This window comes from Myotis lucifugus, unplaced genomic scaffold (genome assembly GCF_000147115.1).
Source record: "Myotis lucifugus unplaced genomic scaffold, Myoluc2.0 scaffold_200, whole genome shotgun sequence".
Lineage (NCBI taxonomy): Eukaryota > Metazoa > Chordata > Mammalia > Chiroptera > Vespertilionidae > Myotis > Myotis lucifugus.
The window spans coordinates 2,075,004-2,089,407 of NW_005871248.1; the positions used below are offsets into that span (position 1 = coordinate 2,075,004).

Sequence of the window (14,404 nt, forward strand, 5' to 3'; positions counted from 1 at the left end):
TGCGCACAATAACTAATTTGGTTGGGCCGATGGCTGGATGAACGGATTGAATCGAGTTAATAGTATGTACGGCTCAACCGACGTCCTGCACCGTATAGATGGAAAGCTTCGGTAGATGAATGGGTCGGTGGGTGGGTGGATGGATGGATGATGGATGGATGATAGATGGATGGGTGGATAAATGGATGGATAGATGATGAATGGGTGGGTAGATGAATGGATGGATAGATAATGGGTAGGTGGGTGAGTGGATGGGTGGGTGGTGGATGGATGGATGGATGGATAAATGAATGGATAGATGATGAATGGGTGGGTAGATGAATGGATGAATAGATAATGGGTAGGTGGGTGGGTGGATGGGTTGAGTAGGTGGGTTTAGATAGAGGGACCTGTGCATATAAAGAGGTTTTAATAGACTAGTCACTGTTGGGCTGCTCTAATCACCAGCTACAAAGAAAACACCCCAAGAGTTGGATGGAAGCAGATTCTGGGGTTTCTCTCATATAAGCTGTGATGGTGGCTCATGACCTAGAAAATCCCTCCTTTAATAAAAACAAAGCAGATGATATTGGCACACAGCTGGATTTAAGAATCATTATATGCTAATTATAACCTCAACAAGATATTTTTAAAAATCATTACTAGTGTAATTAGTAATTTTTATCAGAAAAGCCACTCTGGATTCCAGTTTGAAAACATCTTTGTTCTGTATTATTGTGTGCGGTGGAGCGGATATCCAGGTCGCTAAATAATGGAAACACCCACAAGGAAATTCTATCCTGGCTCCCGCCGCAGTGACCCACCAAAGACGTCTTATTTGATGGCTGTGCTGTGTCAGACACCACGTGGGTGCACCCATAGCAGGTCGGGTCTCAAGGTGCTGGTCCGCACCCCATGGCCCTTGCTAACAGGCATGGGTGAAGACACCAAACAGGCTGGACCCACTTGTTTCCAAAAGCAGCCATCCACCACCCTCGATAATCCAGTCTTGTAATCCTTGCAATCAAGAGGCTCTTGCTTTGATGGCGCTAAATCCCCCTGGTAAAAACACTGGCTGTTCCCAAGAGGCAGGCCCGGCCCCTCCAGGCAGCCTGGGGAGAACCCACAGCCGCTTCAACCCTGTGTTGCGAGCGGCCCTTTGGAGAGAGAGCAACCGTGTTCCAGATGCTCAAAACCGGTGCCAGGTTCCAAAGAGCCCCCGGGGGACACAGAGGCGTGACAAGGAAGAGAAAACAAAGCTACGGTTGAGAAAGTTAGAGGCTGGAGCAGCAGGGATGCCTCATGCTCGGGGCGTGCCTGTCAGGCCCTGCAGCTACACGTCCACAATGCAACGTCCTGAACATGCTGGCCCTCGCCATCCCGTGCCCCCAGGGTGTTCCCCCAGGCACCAGCGGGACAGTCACATGAAAAAAGGATGAGCCTCATGTCCACAGGGTAAGAGGACCAGGGGAGGCCTGACCCCAATGCCAGTGCCCAGCTCTGCTGCCAGTCCTGGACGACCACGCCCATGCCACCAACATGCACAGTGACCCCGGCACACACCAACACCCTCACACGCTCACTACCACTTTTTGTTTGTTTGTTAATCCTCAGTGGAGCATATTTTTTTTCATTGGTTTTTAGAGAGAGTGGGAGGGAAGGAGAGGGAGAGAGGGAAACACCAATGTGAGATACACATCGATTGGTTGCCTCTAGCACATGCCCCCGTTGGGCCAAGGATCAAATCTGCAACTTAGGTACATGCCCTTGACTGGGAATCGAACCCTTAACCCTTCTGTGCACGGGTCAATGCTCTAACCTACTGAGTCACACCAACCAGGGCTGGTCACTGACACTTTTAACACAAAAACCAAAATCAGATGTTAAAATTTGGTTATGATATTTATAAAACTTTAAGAAGCTAATAACCCTGGAAAGGCACTTCCTGGCAGAGGTCAGGTTCCTCAGGAGGAGGTGGCAGGGGCTGCAGCTGCTGAGGCCCCAGGCTCCGGGGTCATGGTGACCTCTCAGTGGGGACGTCCCTGCATCCTGCGTGCAGGCGCCAGGCAGGGACCCAGAGGCCGCCCCCCCGCCCGGGGCCATGACAAACACCACAGAAAGCGCCTGAGCTGGACACGAAGAGGCCAGGCCTGGGCGCTGTCCAGAGGGACCAGGCCAGGGCAGGCAAGCCCCACAGAAGGAAATCTTACTCCTTCAGTCACCGGGAGACAACATGCTACTCTGTATTCCTTCCAAAGGGAGTCTAAAGATGGCCTTGGTAAATAATGCTTCTCTACAGCCACGTGCACCTTAGCGCACATTCTCCCACGTGTTCACAGACATGGCCACACGGCCCCATCCCGCGTCCTCTCCATGGCGGCCCAACACCCCCCAGTGTCCCACCAGATCTCCCAGTTCAATAAAAGGACATCAGCGTCCCCGCGGTTGGCAGGTGTCAACAAGTCCTTCCGACTGGAGGTAAAGTCCGACATCAGCCAGTCCGACCAAGAGCGAAGCCCCATCCTGTCACTGTGTGATTATGGTTATTACTGTCAAATGATCCGTAAGTAGGATGTTAGCAAAGCAAGTGTGAAACCGAATTGTATACCTATGGGGTAGGACTTTAGTAATTAGACTTCAACAAACCAACATTAAGTGTAGGTCAGAGAGAGGCTTGCCTGCCTCCACTGTGGCAGTCTTCGCTACGGACCAGATGACTGCGTCTTGGTGTGTTTCCTCTACAGCCGCAGGTGCTGGCAGCACACCCCTTCCTGGCTGCCCAGGCTCCTCCTTAAGGAGTGGGGGTCCCCCAGTGTCCCACCAGCTCCCCTGCAGACCCCTCTGCAGCCCAGCACCCCTGCACTGGCTGGTCACCCACAGTGAACTTGCTGGCCTTTTCCTAGTCTGGACACGCACTTTCCTGGCACAATGAGACAGAGCCGACGGTCACTTCCTGTGGTCTCTGCACCCCTCCTGCTTTGGGGGCAGATGAATGTCCCTGGGAGCCCCCCACGATCCCCCAGGCTGCAGGAACCAGGCAGCGGCTACAGTCCGCACAGCCCGCCTGCACCGGTCAGACTTTGCTCCCTGGAAACCAGAGCTTTCCTAACGTTTGGTCCTTGAGGTGGCAACGTCCCCATGACAGAAACAAGCACCCCCCCCCCGCCCACACACACACAGAAGGAAGCAGCCCGTCCAGCCAGGGCTGCCCGTAAGCACGGACTCCACACTCACACCCACGCTGGGTCCACTGTTCGGTTACAGCCTTTGTGTCTGCGAAGCAGCAGATGATCTAACGTCCATAGAAAACGAACGTTCACGTCAAAGAGAAATCGCCATCTCCAGGGACGCAGCACGAGGCACGTGGAAATATAACGTGTGGTTGTAGACATGAAGTTGCCTCCCAGCACTGCTGGGTCCTGCCCTAAGGAGCCCTGGGTGTCTTTTTCAGGGGGCCTGGCACCAGCCCCGCCTGGGCCTTGGAGGTGGTTTTGGACAGATCCCTACACTTCCCAGCTAAAGAAATATGATGCATATCTGTAACATATTTTAAGAGATAGAGCCGGCCCAGCCCGTGTGGCTCAGTGGGTGAGCACTGGCCTATGAGCCAGGAGGTCTTAGTTCGATTCCCAGTCAGGGCAGGGCACATGCCCAGGTTATGGGTTTGATCCCCAGTGTAGGGCGTGCAGCTGATGAATGATTTCTCTCATCATTGATGTTCCTCTATCTCTCTCTCCCTCTCCCTCTCTGAAATCAATAGAAATATATTTTAAAAAATTAAAACAAAGAGATACTAGTATAGCCAATCCCACAGTTGAACCATTTGTTGGCAGGAAGGTAATTCTGAGAATTAAAAAAAAAAATGTCTAGCCATTAGCAGAGCAAGTCTGGGGGCTCCCCAACAGCTGCCCACAGGGCTTAGACCCTTGGAAGGTTGGGGATAAACTGGCAAGTAGGAGGGGGGTGGGCAGAGTGAGGGGCAGTTCTGTGTGAGCATGGGGTCCACTAACAACCAGAATATTCCAGGAAGTGGCCTTCATTTAAATGAACCTAAGTCTGCCGATGAGGAGAAAAAACACAAAGCCTTTATTTGAAAACAAGAAAAGACTCACCTAAGATGAGTTCTCCGTAATTAGACAAATTTTGAAATGAAGGCCCTGAAAGGGTGAACCTCGCCATGAACACTCCAAGGAGCTGATGACGAAGTTCTCCCTTTAGAACAAAACCACAAGGAGGTAGAGTACCAGCCGGCCGGGCCAGGCACCCTCCCTTCCCGCTTCACTTCATTTGGTTTTATTACCAAAGAAACTGCGTTCAAGTCTGAATTATTTAATTATTCAAAGGGACCCCATTTACATGGAATGACAATATTTCCAGTAACTTTCCTAACAATCCTGCGATGTCAGGGCGATTCATGGCGTGTCAGGAGCCCCCAGGGAGCTCAGCACCCATTGGAGTCATTTTCTGCTGGCGCTCTGGGCCCTGGCCACCTGCCGAGGAGGGCTCATTAAATTACAGTGCAGGTGAGTACAAAGCCGCAGCAGGAGCTAAGCAAACACGGGGAGCTTATTCAAAGTAGTTTACTATCATAAAAGTCATAAAACCGGGGCTCATCCTGGGAAGACAGGAACTGCCCACCCCTTACTCTCCTCGTTCTCCCAGGGGCGCCAACACTCTCCCGGCAGAGCACCATACCAGGCGCTCTGGGGCTGGATGATGGACAGGGTGTGAGAGCAGGCGGGGCCTGGCGGCTGGCAGGGGTTTGTTCGGCTCCTAGGCTGGTCCAGCGCTCACTGCAAATTCAATGCTCAGCAAATTTTCTCATTCTGAGAAGTAATTTATTTCAGAACCCTACTATTTTATTCTTTCTAAGTCACCACCCCCAAGTTTTATCCACGTGCGTTCTGTTACCGCCAATAGTACCTGGTGTCATGCGGGCACCCGTGACCACCCTGTGGGGGCTGCCCTTCCGCAGCTGTGACAGCGGGACCGGGGGGCGGGCCCAGCACCGACTGCGCTGATGTTCGGCACACGCGGGGCCCCGTGTCCACTGAGCAGACGTCTCCAACAGGAATCTCCGCTCTGGCCCCTGTGCATCCTGCGGTCTTTTGCAAACTCTGAGAGACACTGACTTTTACTTTTCTTTCGTGTTTGCTGGGGTTGAGCCACAGGACATGAGGCTAGAAATAGAACTGACATGAGTGACTGCCAGGCCCCGTCCTCCCAAACGCCTGGCCGGACCCCCATCCACTGGGCAATGGGGCTGGTACCTACGCGGCAGGATTATAATTTTGCAGGTAATGGAAACAAAACAAAATAAAACCAAAACATGCTCAGTGCCCAGACCAGCATTGAAACCTGTTTACTGAGCAGCAGCGGAAAGCGCTACCTCAGGGCGCGGGGACTGGGCAGGCCCCACAGATGACAGACAGAGACAGCTTCCAAGGGCACCACTGGCCCAACAAGTTGCCCGGAGAAGGCTCTGCAAAGGCCAACAGAACAGCCTCCGCATGGCGGCAAACAGCCCCCAGAACGTCCCGTAAGCGAGCCCCGCTGGCCCTTCGGAGGGCCCTCGGCCTGGAGCGCCTTACCTCTCATTCTGCATTTAAGGAACTAAAACCAGCAAGTTGTTCCTGACTAGCTGTGGTCTGCCTGTGACGAACATAACACAGAATTAAAGTGCCCTCCATACAAACAACTGTCTCTGAGGGCGCGCTCGTATGAAAGATACAGGGGCTTGTCCTGAAACAGTGACGTCCGCCCCACCTCGCATGCCCCCTGCTTCCAGGGCCTCCCTGCGGGGAGGACGGAGTTCCCAGGGCAGGATCCCACCCAGTGTCTGCGGCCGGGCTGCCCTGCATGTGAGCAGGGCTCTGGCTCTTCACGGCACCCTCACCACTGCTGAGAATGGACTTGAGAATAAAAATGCCTCCAGAGACATCCCTTCTGCACGGGAGCGACAAAATGCCGCCCACCAAGCACGCGGAGGGGCGCAGACCGGCTGCACTGAGCTGGAGGTGGCCCGACTGCTGGGGAGACTCCAGCCAGACCCAGAGGCCTGGCCAAGTTCCTCCGGAGTTGCCAGGGTGACAGTATTGGCAGGGGTGGGCCGGCCAAAATAACGAAGCAAACAGGAGCCCTGGCGGCAAGCTGGGCCACGCCCGCCTCCCAACTGACAGCAAGCAGCTCTTTCCGAAGACCCAGAGGTGAGCAGGAGACCCACTGCCCAGCCTTCTGCCCCCAGGAGGGGTTGGGGCCAATGGACCGGAAGATAGATGGGTGCAAACAGCTCACCTACCCAGCCCAGAGCACATTATTTTTAAAATCTCTTTTCTTTCTCCCAAGAAATGGTTGCTGACTGTCCATTTGCACCTGCTAGGCCCTCTGGGAATAAAGAACCCCTAGACCCAGTCATTCCTTTGAAGGAACAGGTAAGACAGAAGCCCATCAGTGCCACACAGCCAATAAGAGCATGAGGTGGCCTAAGCGATGCGGGGGATGAGGGCTAAGCCATCTCTGTCCCCTGGAGGACAGGACATCGAGGGTGGAGGACAGGACGCCGAGGGTTCCGCTCTCAAGTCAGAGGAACTGTGACCCAGACGAGCGGCCGGGCTGCCTGTGGTCAGGGCTGTTTTTGTGCTCAGCATGTGTTAATAAAGCTGTGTCACCAAGCTTACAATTGATCTCGCTATCAGTCACTCATTCATTTATTTATATCCAGGCCCAACCTGGCGATCACGTGAAGCCATTGCTATCACCCATTCAGAGCTGGAGAATTGAATGTAACAATTTAATAGCGTAATAATTTAATGATTAATAAATATAATGTGCAACTAATAAGAACAAGAAGAAAAGACTTTATTCATAATTGTCAAAACTTGGAAGGAACCAAAACGTCCTTCAGAGAGTGATGGGTGAAGAGCTGGGGCCCACCGGACAGTGGAATATTATTCACCACTAAAGAGAAATGAGCTGTTGAGGCATGGAAAGACTCGGAGGAACCTCCCATGCATATTGCTAAGTGCAAGGAACTGCTCTAAAAAGCTACTTATTGTGTGATCCCCACTATGTGACATTCTGGCCTTTCACACCATAGAGAGGCCGGGAGTGCGGTCCATACGTGCACCCGTCATTTGCCATCTTTGCTAAATGAACTGAAAAGTGGTTGAACACTCAGGGAGAGAGCTGCACCCAGAGCCACAGGCAGCCGGACCCAGGGGGGAGTCAAGGCCTCGGATCTCTCCCACCGGGTCTGCCTGGGCGCCCATGTCTCCGAGGCCTGGAAACCCACAGCCAAGGAAGACACGGGAGGCGGTCAGAGAGGAGCGCGGGTAAGGAAGATCGGCAGCCTCGGCCTGGTCAGAACATTTATTTTTTTAAAACGACCAGGGTGTTACAGTCTTTAAAAGAAGAGCGTGAACGGTATGGAAAATATTATACAATTGTTGCAGAAATGGCAACAGTGCCAAGTGTACTGTGTGCAGCCTCATCGTCTCACCGCCACGTGGGCACCGCACTGACAGAGAGCGGACCCTGAAGTCGCCACAGAAAAAGAGGGTTGAGAAGGGGCTCCTGGCTTTCCCCAAGCCACGGCCTGGCAGACAGGCCGGGATTTCTCCGCAGCTCTTATTCAAGAGCTCCCATTCTGGGGGCAGCAGGGTCCCTTTATTCAGACAGAGGAGAGAAAATGAAAGAAAGAAAAGGCCCGCCCCCCCCCCCCAGGGTTGGGCTACTTCCACTTTAGCTTCGTTCTGGGAGGGGCTCGGAGCCCAACAGATGGGGGGCTCCATGGCCCTCCTGCCCTCTGGCAGTGACCACTCACCACCTGTCCCCAGGCACTGTCCAAGTTGGGCCTTGGACGCTCCTGTGCCCTGGCCTGAGTGGTGCAGCGGCCGCCTGGAGCCAGCGGCCCCTCCACAGGAAGGCTCCAGAGACCAGCACAAGTGACCCACAGGCAGGGGACCCGATGCTCCCTGACGCCGGACACCTGAGCTGTGGCACCAAGCGGCTTCACAGGGTTTCCCTCGGCCCCACCCGCCACTCTCCATTAAACTTGACCTGTTTTCCTCCTGCTCCACAGGGGCCCGGGCACCGGACCGGGAGTGGGGACACTATGGTGCTGCCCTGACCTGGGCAGGGGTCAGGGACCAAGGGACACAGGAGCAGAGAGACTGGGAGGGGCTGCTCTGGCCCCAGACTGTGCCCCAGCCTGGCTCTTCCAGACCTCACCCCGCCTGCTGACTCCTGTACCCCGAGAGCCTCCACCCCTGCATCACAAGGACCTGCACCCCTGGACCCTCTACATCCAACCCTTGCACCCCCCGGTCTGCACCCCATCCCTGCACCCCAGCAACCTGGACAATGCACCCCAGACCCACAACCCCTGCCCTGTACACCCAGACCCTGCAGCCCGTGTCCCCTGCACCTTGGGCTCTGCACCTCCAACCCGCGCGGACCCACCTGGGGCGACCCCGGCGCCCTCGTCGCTCTGGTTAAATTCGAAAAGGAAATCAAAGTCGAACTCCTGGTCCTCCTCCAGACCCGTCATGTCGGGAAGGCCCGTCCGGAGTGGGAGTCAGAGTCCGGGGTCTGGGGTTCAGGGTCAGGGCCGGGGTCCAGGATCGGAGTCAGGGTCCGGGATCAGGGGTCACTGCCAGGGTCCGAGGTCCAGGGTCGGGGCTGGGGTCCAGGGCCAGGGTCCAGGGCCAGGGTCCAGGGTCCAGAGGGTCGGGGCCGGGACCCAGGGAAGTCGGGGTCGGGTTTGCGGCCAGAATCGGGTTTGGGGCCGGGGTGCGGGCCGGGTCGGGAGGGTCCCCGGCCGGCCGCGGGCACCTGTGGTCGCCGCCCCGCTCGGCTGCGCCCTGCGCCCTGCGCCCAGCCGGTCCCGGTAACGTGACTCCGGCCGCCCCTCCCCCGCCCGCGCTCCGGCCCTCCCCCGCGTTTCCGGGTTCACACAAACAGCTCCGCGGCGGGGTCCCGAGTTTTAAATAAACTCCGGGAGCCTCGCGCACGCCCGCTGCTCGTGTCCCGCCCTAGCGCCCCACCCGCGGGCGAGACCCCAGCGTGTCCGCGGCCTCGAGGGTCCACGTGCGCGGGGGGAGCGCCCTGTCCGGACCCCACGCGTCCCGCCGGCTCCTCCGGGACACCAAGTGGCGCAAAGAGCGGTGCCCGCGCCCAGAGCGGCGGCGGCACCGGCCAGGCCCGCGGACTCCGTCTACAACTTTGTTTCTTTCCAAGCTTGCGCGCTGCCGTGCTCTCGGGGAGGAAGGGGGTGGCCCTTCCCGCCGAGGCCCGAACCTCCCGGCCGGACCCCCAGTGCCCCGCCAGCCCGCGGCGCAGGGACGCGCAGGGAGGACGGAGGCTCTCCGGCTCGGCCGCCGCCACACCGCGTTCATGCCCAAGCTCCCGGGCCTTTCTGCCTCCGGGGTCTGACTCGCAGGCCCGGGCCCCTAAGGCACCCCTTCTTTTCCGTCACACCTCCTCCTCCAGTCCCCAACCTCCTAAACGCCCCGCACACTCCTGTGCGTGGGGAATGGCCCCCCAGCCAAGCCTGGCAGCTCCGAGCCCCGCAGGGCTGAACCCCAGGGGCGCAGAGCAGCGCACCCACCGCCCTTAGTCTTTTTCCCCCCGCTGTGAGCGCTAACTGTCCCCAGGGTCCGGGCACCACCCCAAGCCGGCATCTGCAACAGGAAGGGGGGTCGTGAAGGCCACCGCGCCAGCCAGAGAAGCACACGGGGGCATTCCAGTCCCAAGGGGGAGAGGGCAGTGGAACCAGATCCGCAGTGGCAATCCTGCTGCTAACCCGCCCTCCTTTCTGCCCCACAGGCCCTTTGCCCTGGGGGCATTGCTTTTTCCAGAAGCAGGGACCCCCCGCTTAGTCACCAGTCACGTGACCCCGCCTGCCCCCCAGAGCTTCTCTCCCGTGACCCTTTGCAAAGGGCTGGTTTTCTCCAGTGATAAACTATAGTTCACTTTGGCCTGATTTAGTTTCTAATAATAGTTCTCACTTTGAGATGTATGTTGGAGGGTTGTTTTGTTTTAGTTTGCTTTTTTTGCTGACCTTCAGGCAAATGGAAGTTCTGTTTTCTGTTGAGAAGCCACAACATCTCATTTTCTCTCCGTGTTTTTTTTTTTAACTTCAGCCACCTTCTCACCTCTGCGAAAAACTGACACACAAATAAGAGCCTTCATCATCTGCTTAGATGAGAACCTTTCGCGCCACTGTCCTGGAGAGGTGGGTGGACACTCCGCGGCCGTGCCCACCTGGGCCCTGGGCCCTGCGGGACTCAGGGCTGCTCTTCCCAAGGTTGAGCTGGTCCCCACTTAGTTTCAGATCCCCAACCAAGGTGACTAGCTGGGGTGGCCCTTTTGAAAACATGCTCCTCTTACAAGCACCCCAGGACTCTCATCTTAAAAGTGGTCGGAGCTATTTGCCAACTCAGCAGACACTCCTGTCTTGATGGAAATGTTTAGCTTGGCGCTTCCTCGGAGGCTGCGGGTGTTCCCCGGTGCACGTTCCAGCCCCAAGTGTGATGCAGTGGGGCGCCAGGCCCTTCTAATCTGGATTAGGAAACATGGCCGGGAAGTTAAATGGCGGGACCAGAGAACAGGGGTGCTTTGTTCTGTTCTGGGAGCCTGGGGGCAGTCAGTGTGAAGCAACCTGGGATGGGTGGGTGGGTGGCTACCTACAGGCCTGCATTTCTCCGCCTTCTGCGCAGGGAAGACAAGCTGGGGACATCAGAAACAACAGTGCCTAACGAGCTGCAGCCCGATGCTCATGACTGGGGGAGGCCAGCGGCCTCAGACTCTGAGATGGCACCTAATGCCTCCGAGGGCCTGTGTGGGGCAGGTCGTCCCCCCAGCCCTGCAGGGCGACCTGCCTCAGATGGAGGGCCTGTATTTATGGATTAGATCATACGTTCTGGTGAGCCTAATTTTGTCCTTATAAAATACACCAGTATTTGTTTAGTCAAAGGCCAGGCTGCACCTGGCACTGCGCGCTCAGCAGAGGCATTCTGAAATACATCTTGTTCAGTAGGAAACAGGAAAGCTCGGCACCGCCCCCAGAGATGGTTTTTCCTCTGGTCAGAGTAAAAAGATTCTTTGCTGCAGGACGGATCCCTGACTATTCAAGTAAAAAAAAAAAAACAAAACAACAACAAAAAACCTGAACTTTTAAAGCAGTGATAGTGGGGAAAAGTTTAAAATAAGTGTCCAAGGGTTTCCAATCAAAACCTCAAGAATTTTAAAAAAGTTTTTTTTTAGTAGCAAGGCTGGTCCCGTATACATTCCCTGATGTTTGCATTTTGACAATTTCTAAATCGAGGTGAAATGGTAAGGAGCATAAGATGCGTCTTCCTGCCGTGATTCAGAATACGTGGAACACCACGTGAGACCCCAGGCCGCTGTGGCACGGAGCCGCCCGGAGCCTGTGGGCTGGAGCCCTCTGCCAGAGGTAACCCGCCCGCCCGGCGGCTGGCAGGCCTTGGGAACTGCACTCTAAGGCCTGGCGCTGGCGGGAGCAGGAAGCAGCAGGGCGTACTTTCCAGCGCTCCGCGGAAGGATGTCCGCCAGTATAAAATGAGTGCTCATTACCCTGGCAGGTTTGCCAGCTTTCTTAAAGTAATTTAAACAAACCGCTTCAGCACCCATACGGCATTTGGAAAGATGTCGCCCAGCTTCCCTAGTGCGCTTGCCATCCTAGTTCCTCCCTGGGGTGCTAGTCACCCCTCTCCCCAGGTTTCCAGACACCTGAGGGAGCTTCCCCTCCCACAAGAGGTCCCGGTGCTCTGCTCGCTGGTGGTTCTCACAAGGTTGTGACAAAGGGGGCTGTGACTGAGACTGCCCCGCGGAGGGTGGCGAGCTCACTGTCCGCCGGGCCTCGCCATCGCCAGGCGACAGCGCAGACATGCCATCCTGTGACTCCGAACAAGCAGCGGGAAACTTGGCGGCCCCCTTTCAAAGTGTCCTGAAGCGTGTTCTGCGGTTGGAACTCTGGTGTCCATGGGACGGAAAACCGCCAGAATCAGGGGCTGCATTCGGACAGCGCATTTGATCGCTTTCAATCCTACATCCGGCCTCCAGCCCGAGGGCTCAGAGCCGGCTCAGCCACGCGGAGGCGGATTTGGAGGATGACCCTTGGGGAGAGCGCTCGCGGAGGGGCAAGACCCCCACACCTCACGTTTGACTGGTCTTTGAAGCCAGAGGGTGGCCTCCCCCCACAGGGCAAGGGAACAAGCCATCCTTCGTCCTCCCCCAAACATCGCTTCATCCCAAAGTGTCCTTCGTGGATCTGACGGTCCTAACCTCACCCCGTCCTCAAACCGCCCGCCTTTGAACCGAGTTTCTACCGCCGGGATTCAAAGCGAGGCTGCACCAGCAAAGCCCGAGAGCGCGCACTCAGCGCTGGAGATGAGGAGACACCTATTGGCAAGAAGGCGCGCTCGAAATCAGGGCTGCTCCGGGGAAACACCAGGGGGACACCGCTTACCAATCTGTGCTGCGCGCCCGCCAGCGCGCCGGGGACCCGCGCCCCCTCCGCGCGCGCAGACAGACGCCGGCCGGGCCAGCGGGCCCCTCCCCGGGTCGGACCCTGGGGGCTCGTGCCGGCGGCACAGGCGCGGGGGCGGTGGGCGCAGGGCTGGGGCGTCAGGGCCAGGGCTGGGGGGCCGTGTGGGGGGCGGCAGCCGCACGGGCTTACCTTCCTCCGCCGACTTCATGGTGCCGCCGGCGGGCGGCGCGGGCCCCAAAGTTTCTCCTCTCCCGCAGCCGGCAGCCGGAGAGCCGAGTGGAAACTTGGAAGGGACTGGAAAACTGGTGCTTGGCATCCACGCGGCCGCGGCGGCGCGGAACAGGAGGAGGAGCGGGAGGAGCGGGCACCGCCGGGGTCGGGCTCCCGGGAAGCTGACTCCCCGGCGGACGCGCGCTGCCTGGGCTCAGCGTCGCGCGCCCCGGAGAAATGTCATCCAGGGGCGTGTGCGCGTGTGGCGGGGCGGCTGCGGCCCGGGACCCAAGCGGGGTGGCAGTGGCAGGGCTAGGAGGGGTGCGCCCGTGCCCGGTCTCCACGCTTGGCAGCCGGATCCCTCGCAGCGACTGTGCCTGCGAGTCCGGAGTCTCAAAGTCTCGCTCTGACGCAGGGCCGTGCTCTGCCTCCTGCCTTTTTAAAGCTGGAAAACACCTCCCCCGCCTCCCGTCGCCCGGTGCTCCCGCGCCCCCTCCCTGCCATGACATCACGCCCCGCCCGCCCGCCCGAGCCGGCGCGGGCCCGGGGGACCAGTGCTGAGCGCCGGGCCCCTCCCCGGACGGAGCTGCCCCTCTTTCGGCTTGGGACGCAAGCGAGGCGGGCATGGGCTCGCGTGGGGGCACTGTGCACGGACCAGCCTTGACCGGGTCCAGGGGGGGTCGAGAGAGTCGCTGTCTGCCCCAGAGCGGGGCGGCGGGGTAGCGGGGCCGAGGGGCGCCAGAGCGCGGCATGCTGAAGTCATTATGTAAAATCGCAGGCTTCCCCGCGGTGGAAATTTGGAAAAGCGCTCCCACTGGCAGGCCCGAGAAAGGAAATTCCCACCCCGCCAAATCACTAACAGATTGCACGGCAGTCCCGGTACCTCGACTTACTGTCGTTTCACTGTGTAAATGCCCGAGCCATCCCATCTCCGGTTGCAGGAGCTGGGGGTGGGCAGGGGAGCCGCGCGGCCCCTCCCCCGGCCCCCGGCCCCCCCGGCCCCCGGCCCCCGGCTCGGGATCGGCCAGCAGGGCTGCTCTGGGCCCGCAGCGCCGACGCCGCCGTTCAAGTAACACTTTCCTCTTTCAAATTCTCGGCCTCTGCGCAGCTCGGCTGCCAAACGGGACCATATTTTCTCGTTGGCCGCGGATGGAAGGGACTGGAGTGTTAGGGCGGTAAAAATGTCTGGTGTACAAAACCCATAAATCTATGGCACGACACCCTTATGTGGTTTAAAATAAACCCAAAAGCAAGAGACGTGTCTGCTGCGGGGATCCAGGAGGCCTGCGGGGTGCCGATGGGTCCCCCAGATGAATCCAGGCCCGGGACAGGGAAATGGGGAACCCAGGGAAAGGGGGTCTAGACAGCTAATCGGGTGGGACAGAAAATGATAGCAAACTGCCCAGCGGCGTCCACTGGACAGAACCGAAATCTCTCTCCGGGCCAGGTCTCCCACTAAGCCCCTCATCCCTGGGGCGTCTGTGTGGGTGTCACACTTTTCACGAGTCACTACCTGTACACGTGCTCTCACGCTGATAACTGGTGCCCAGGCGCAGGGAGAGGGGGGCCCCGCGAGGACACCGAGGCTGGGGGAGTGGCCGTGAGGACACCGAGGCTGGGGGAACCCCCGCGAGGACTCTGAGGGTGTGGGGGACAGGGCGAGGATGCCGGATGCTCAGTGAGAAGCTAGAATCCCGCGGGGGG

General features: G+C 58.0%; 1 protein-coding gene across 1 annotated transcript in view; it reads right to left on the bottom strand.

The window, feature by feature from the left end:
- The window catches only part of NFATC1 (nuclear factor of activated T cells 1), a 93,006-nt gene extending 84,140 nt beyond the window's left edge, over positions 1–8,866 (bottom strand). Inside the window, exons 1-2 of the mRNA XM_023761173.1 lie at positions 8,440–8,866; positions 7,359–7,642 (exon numbers count right to left, since the gene is read on the bottom strand). Coding sequence (XP_023616941.1) covers positions 7,359–7,642; positions 8,440–8,527 — 372 coding nt within the window. The 5' untranslated portion in view covers positions 8,528–8,866. The remainder of the gene's footprint in view (positions 1–7,358; positions 7,643–8,439) is intronic.
- Positions 8,867–14,404: the final 5,538 nt, after the last annotated feature.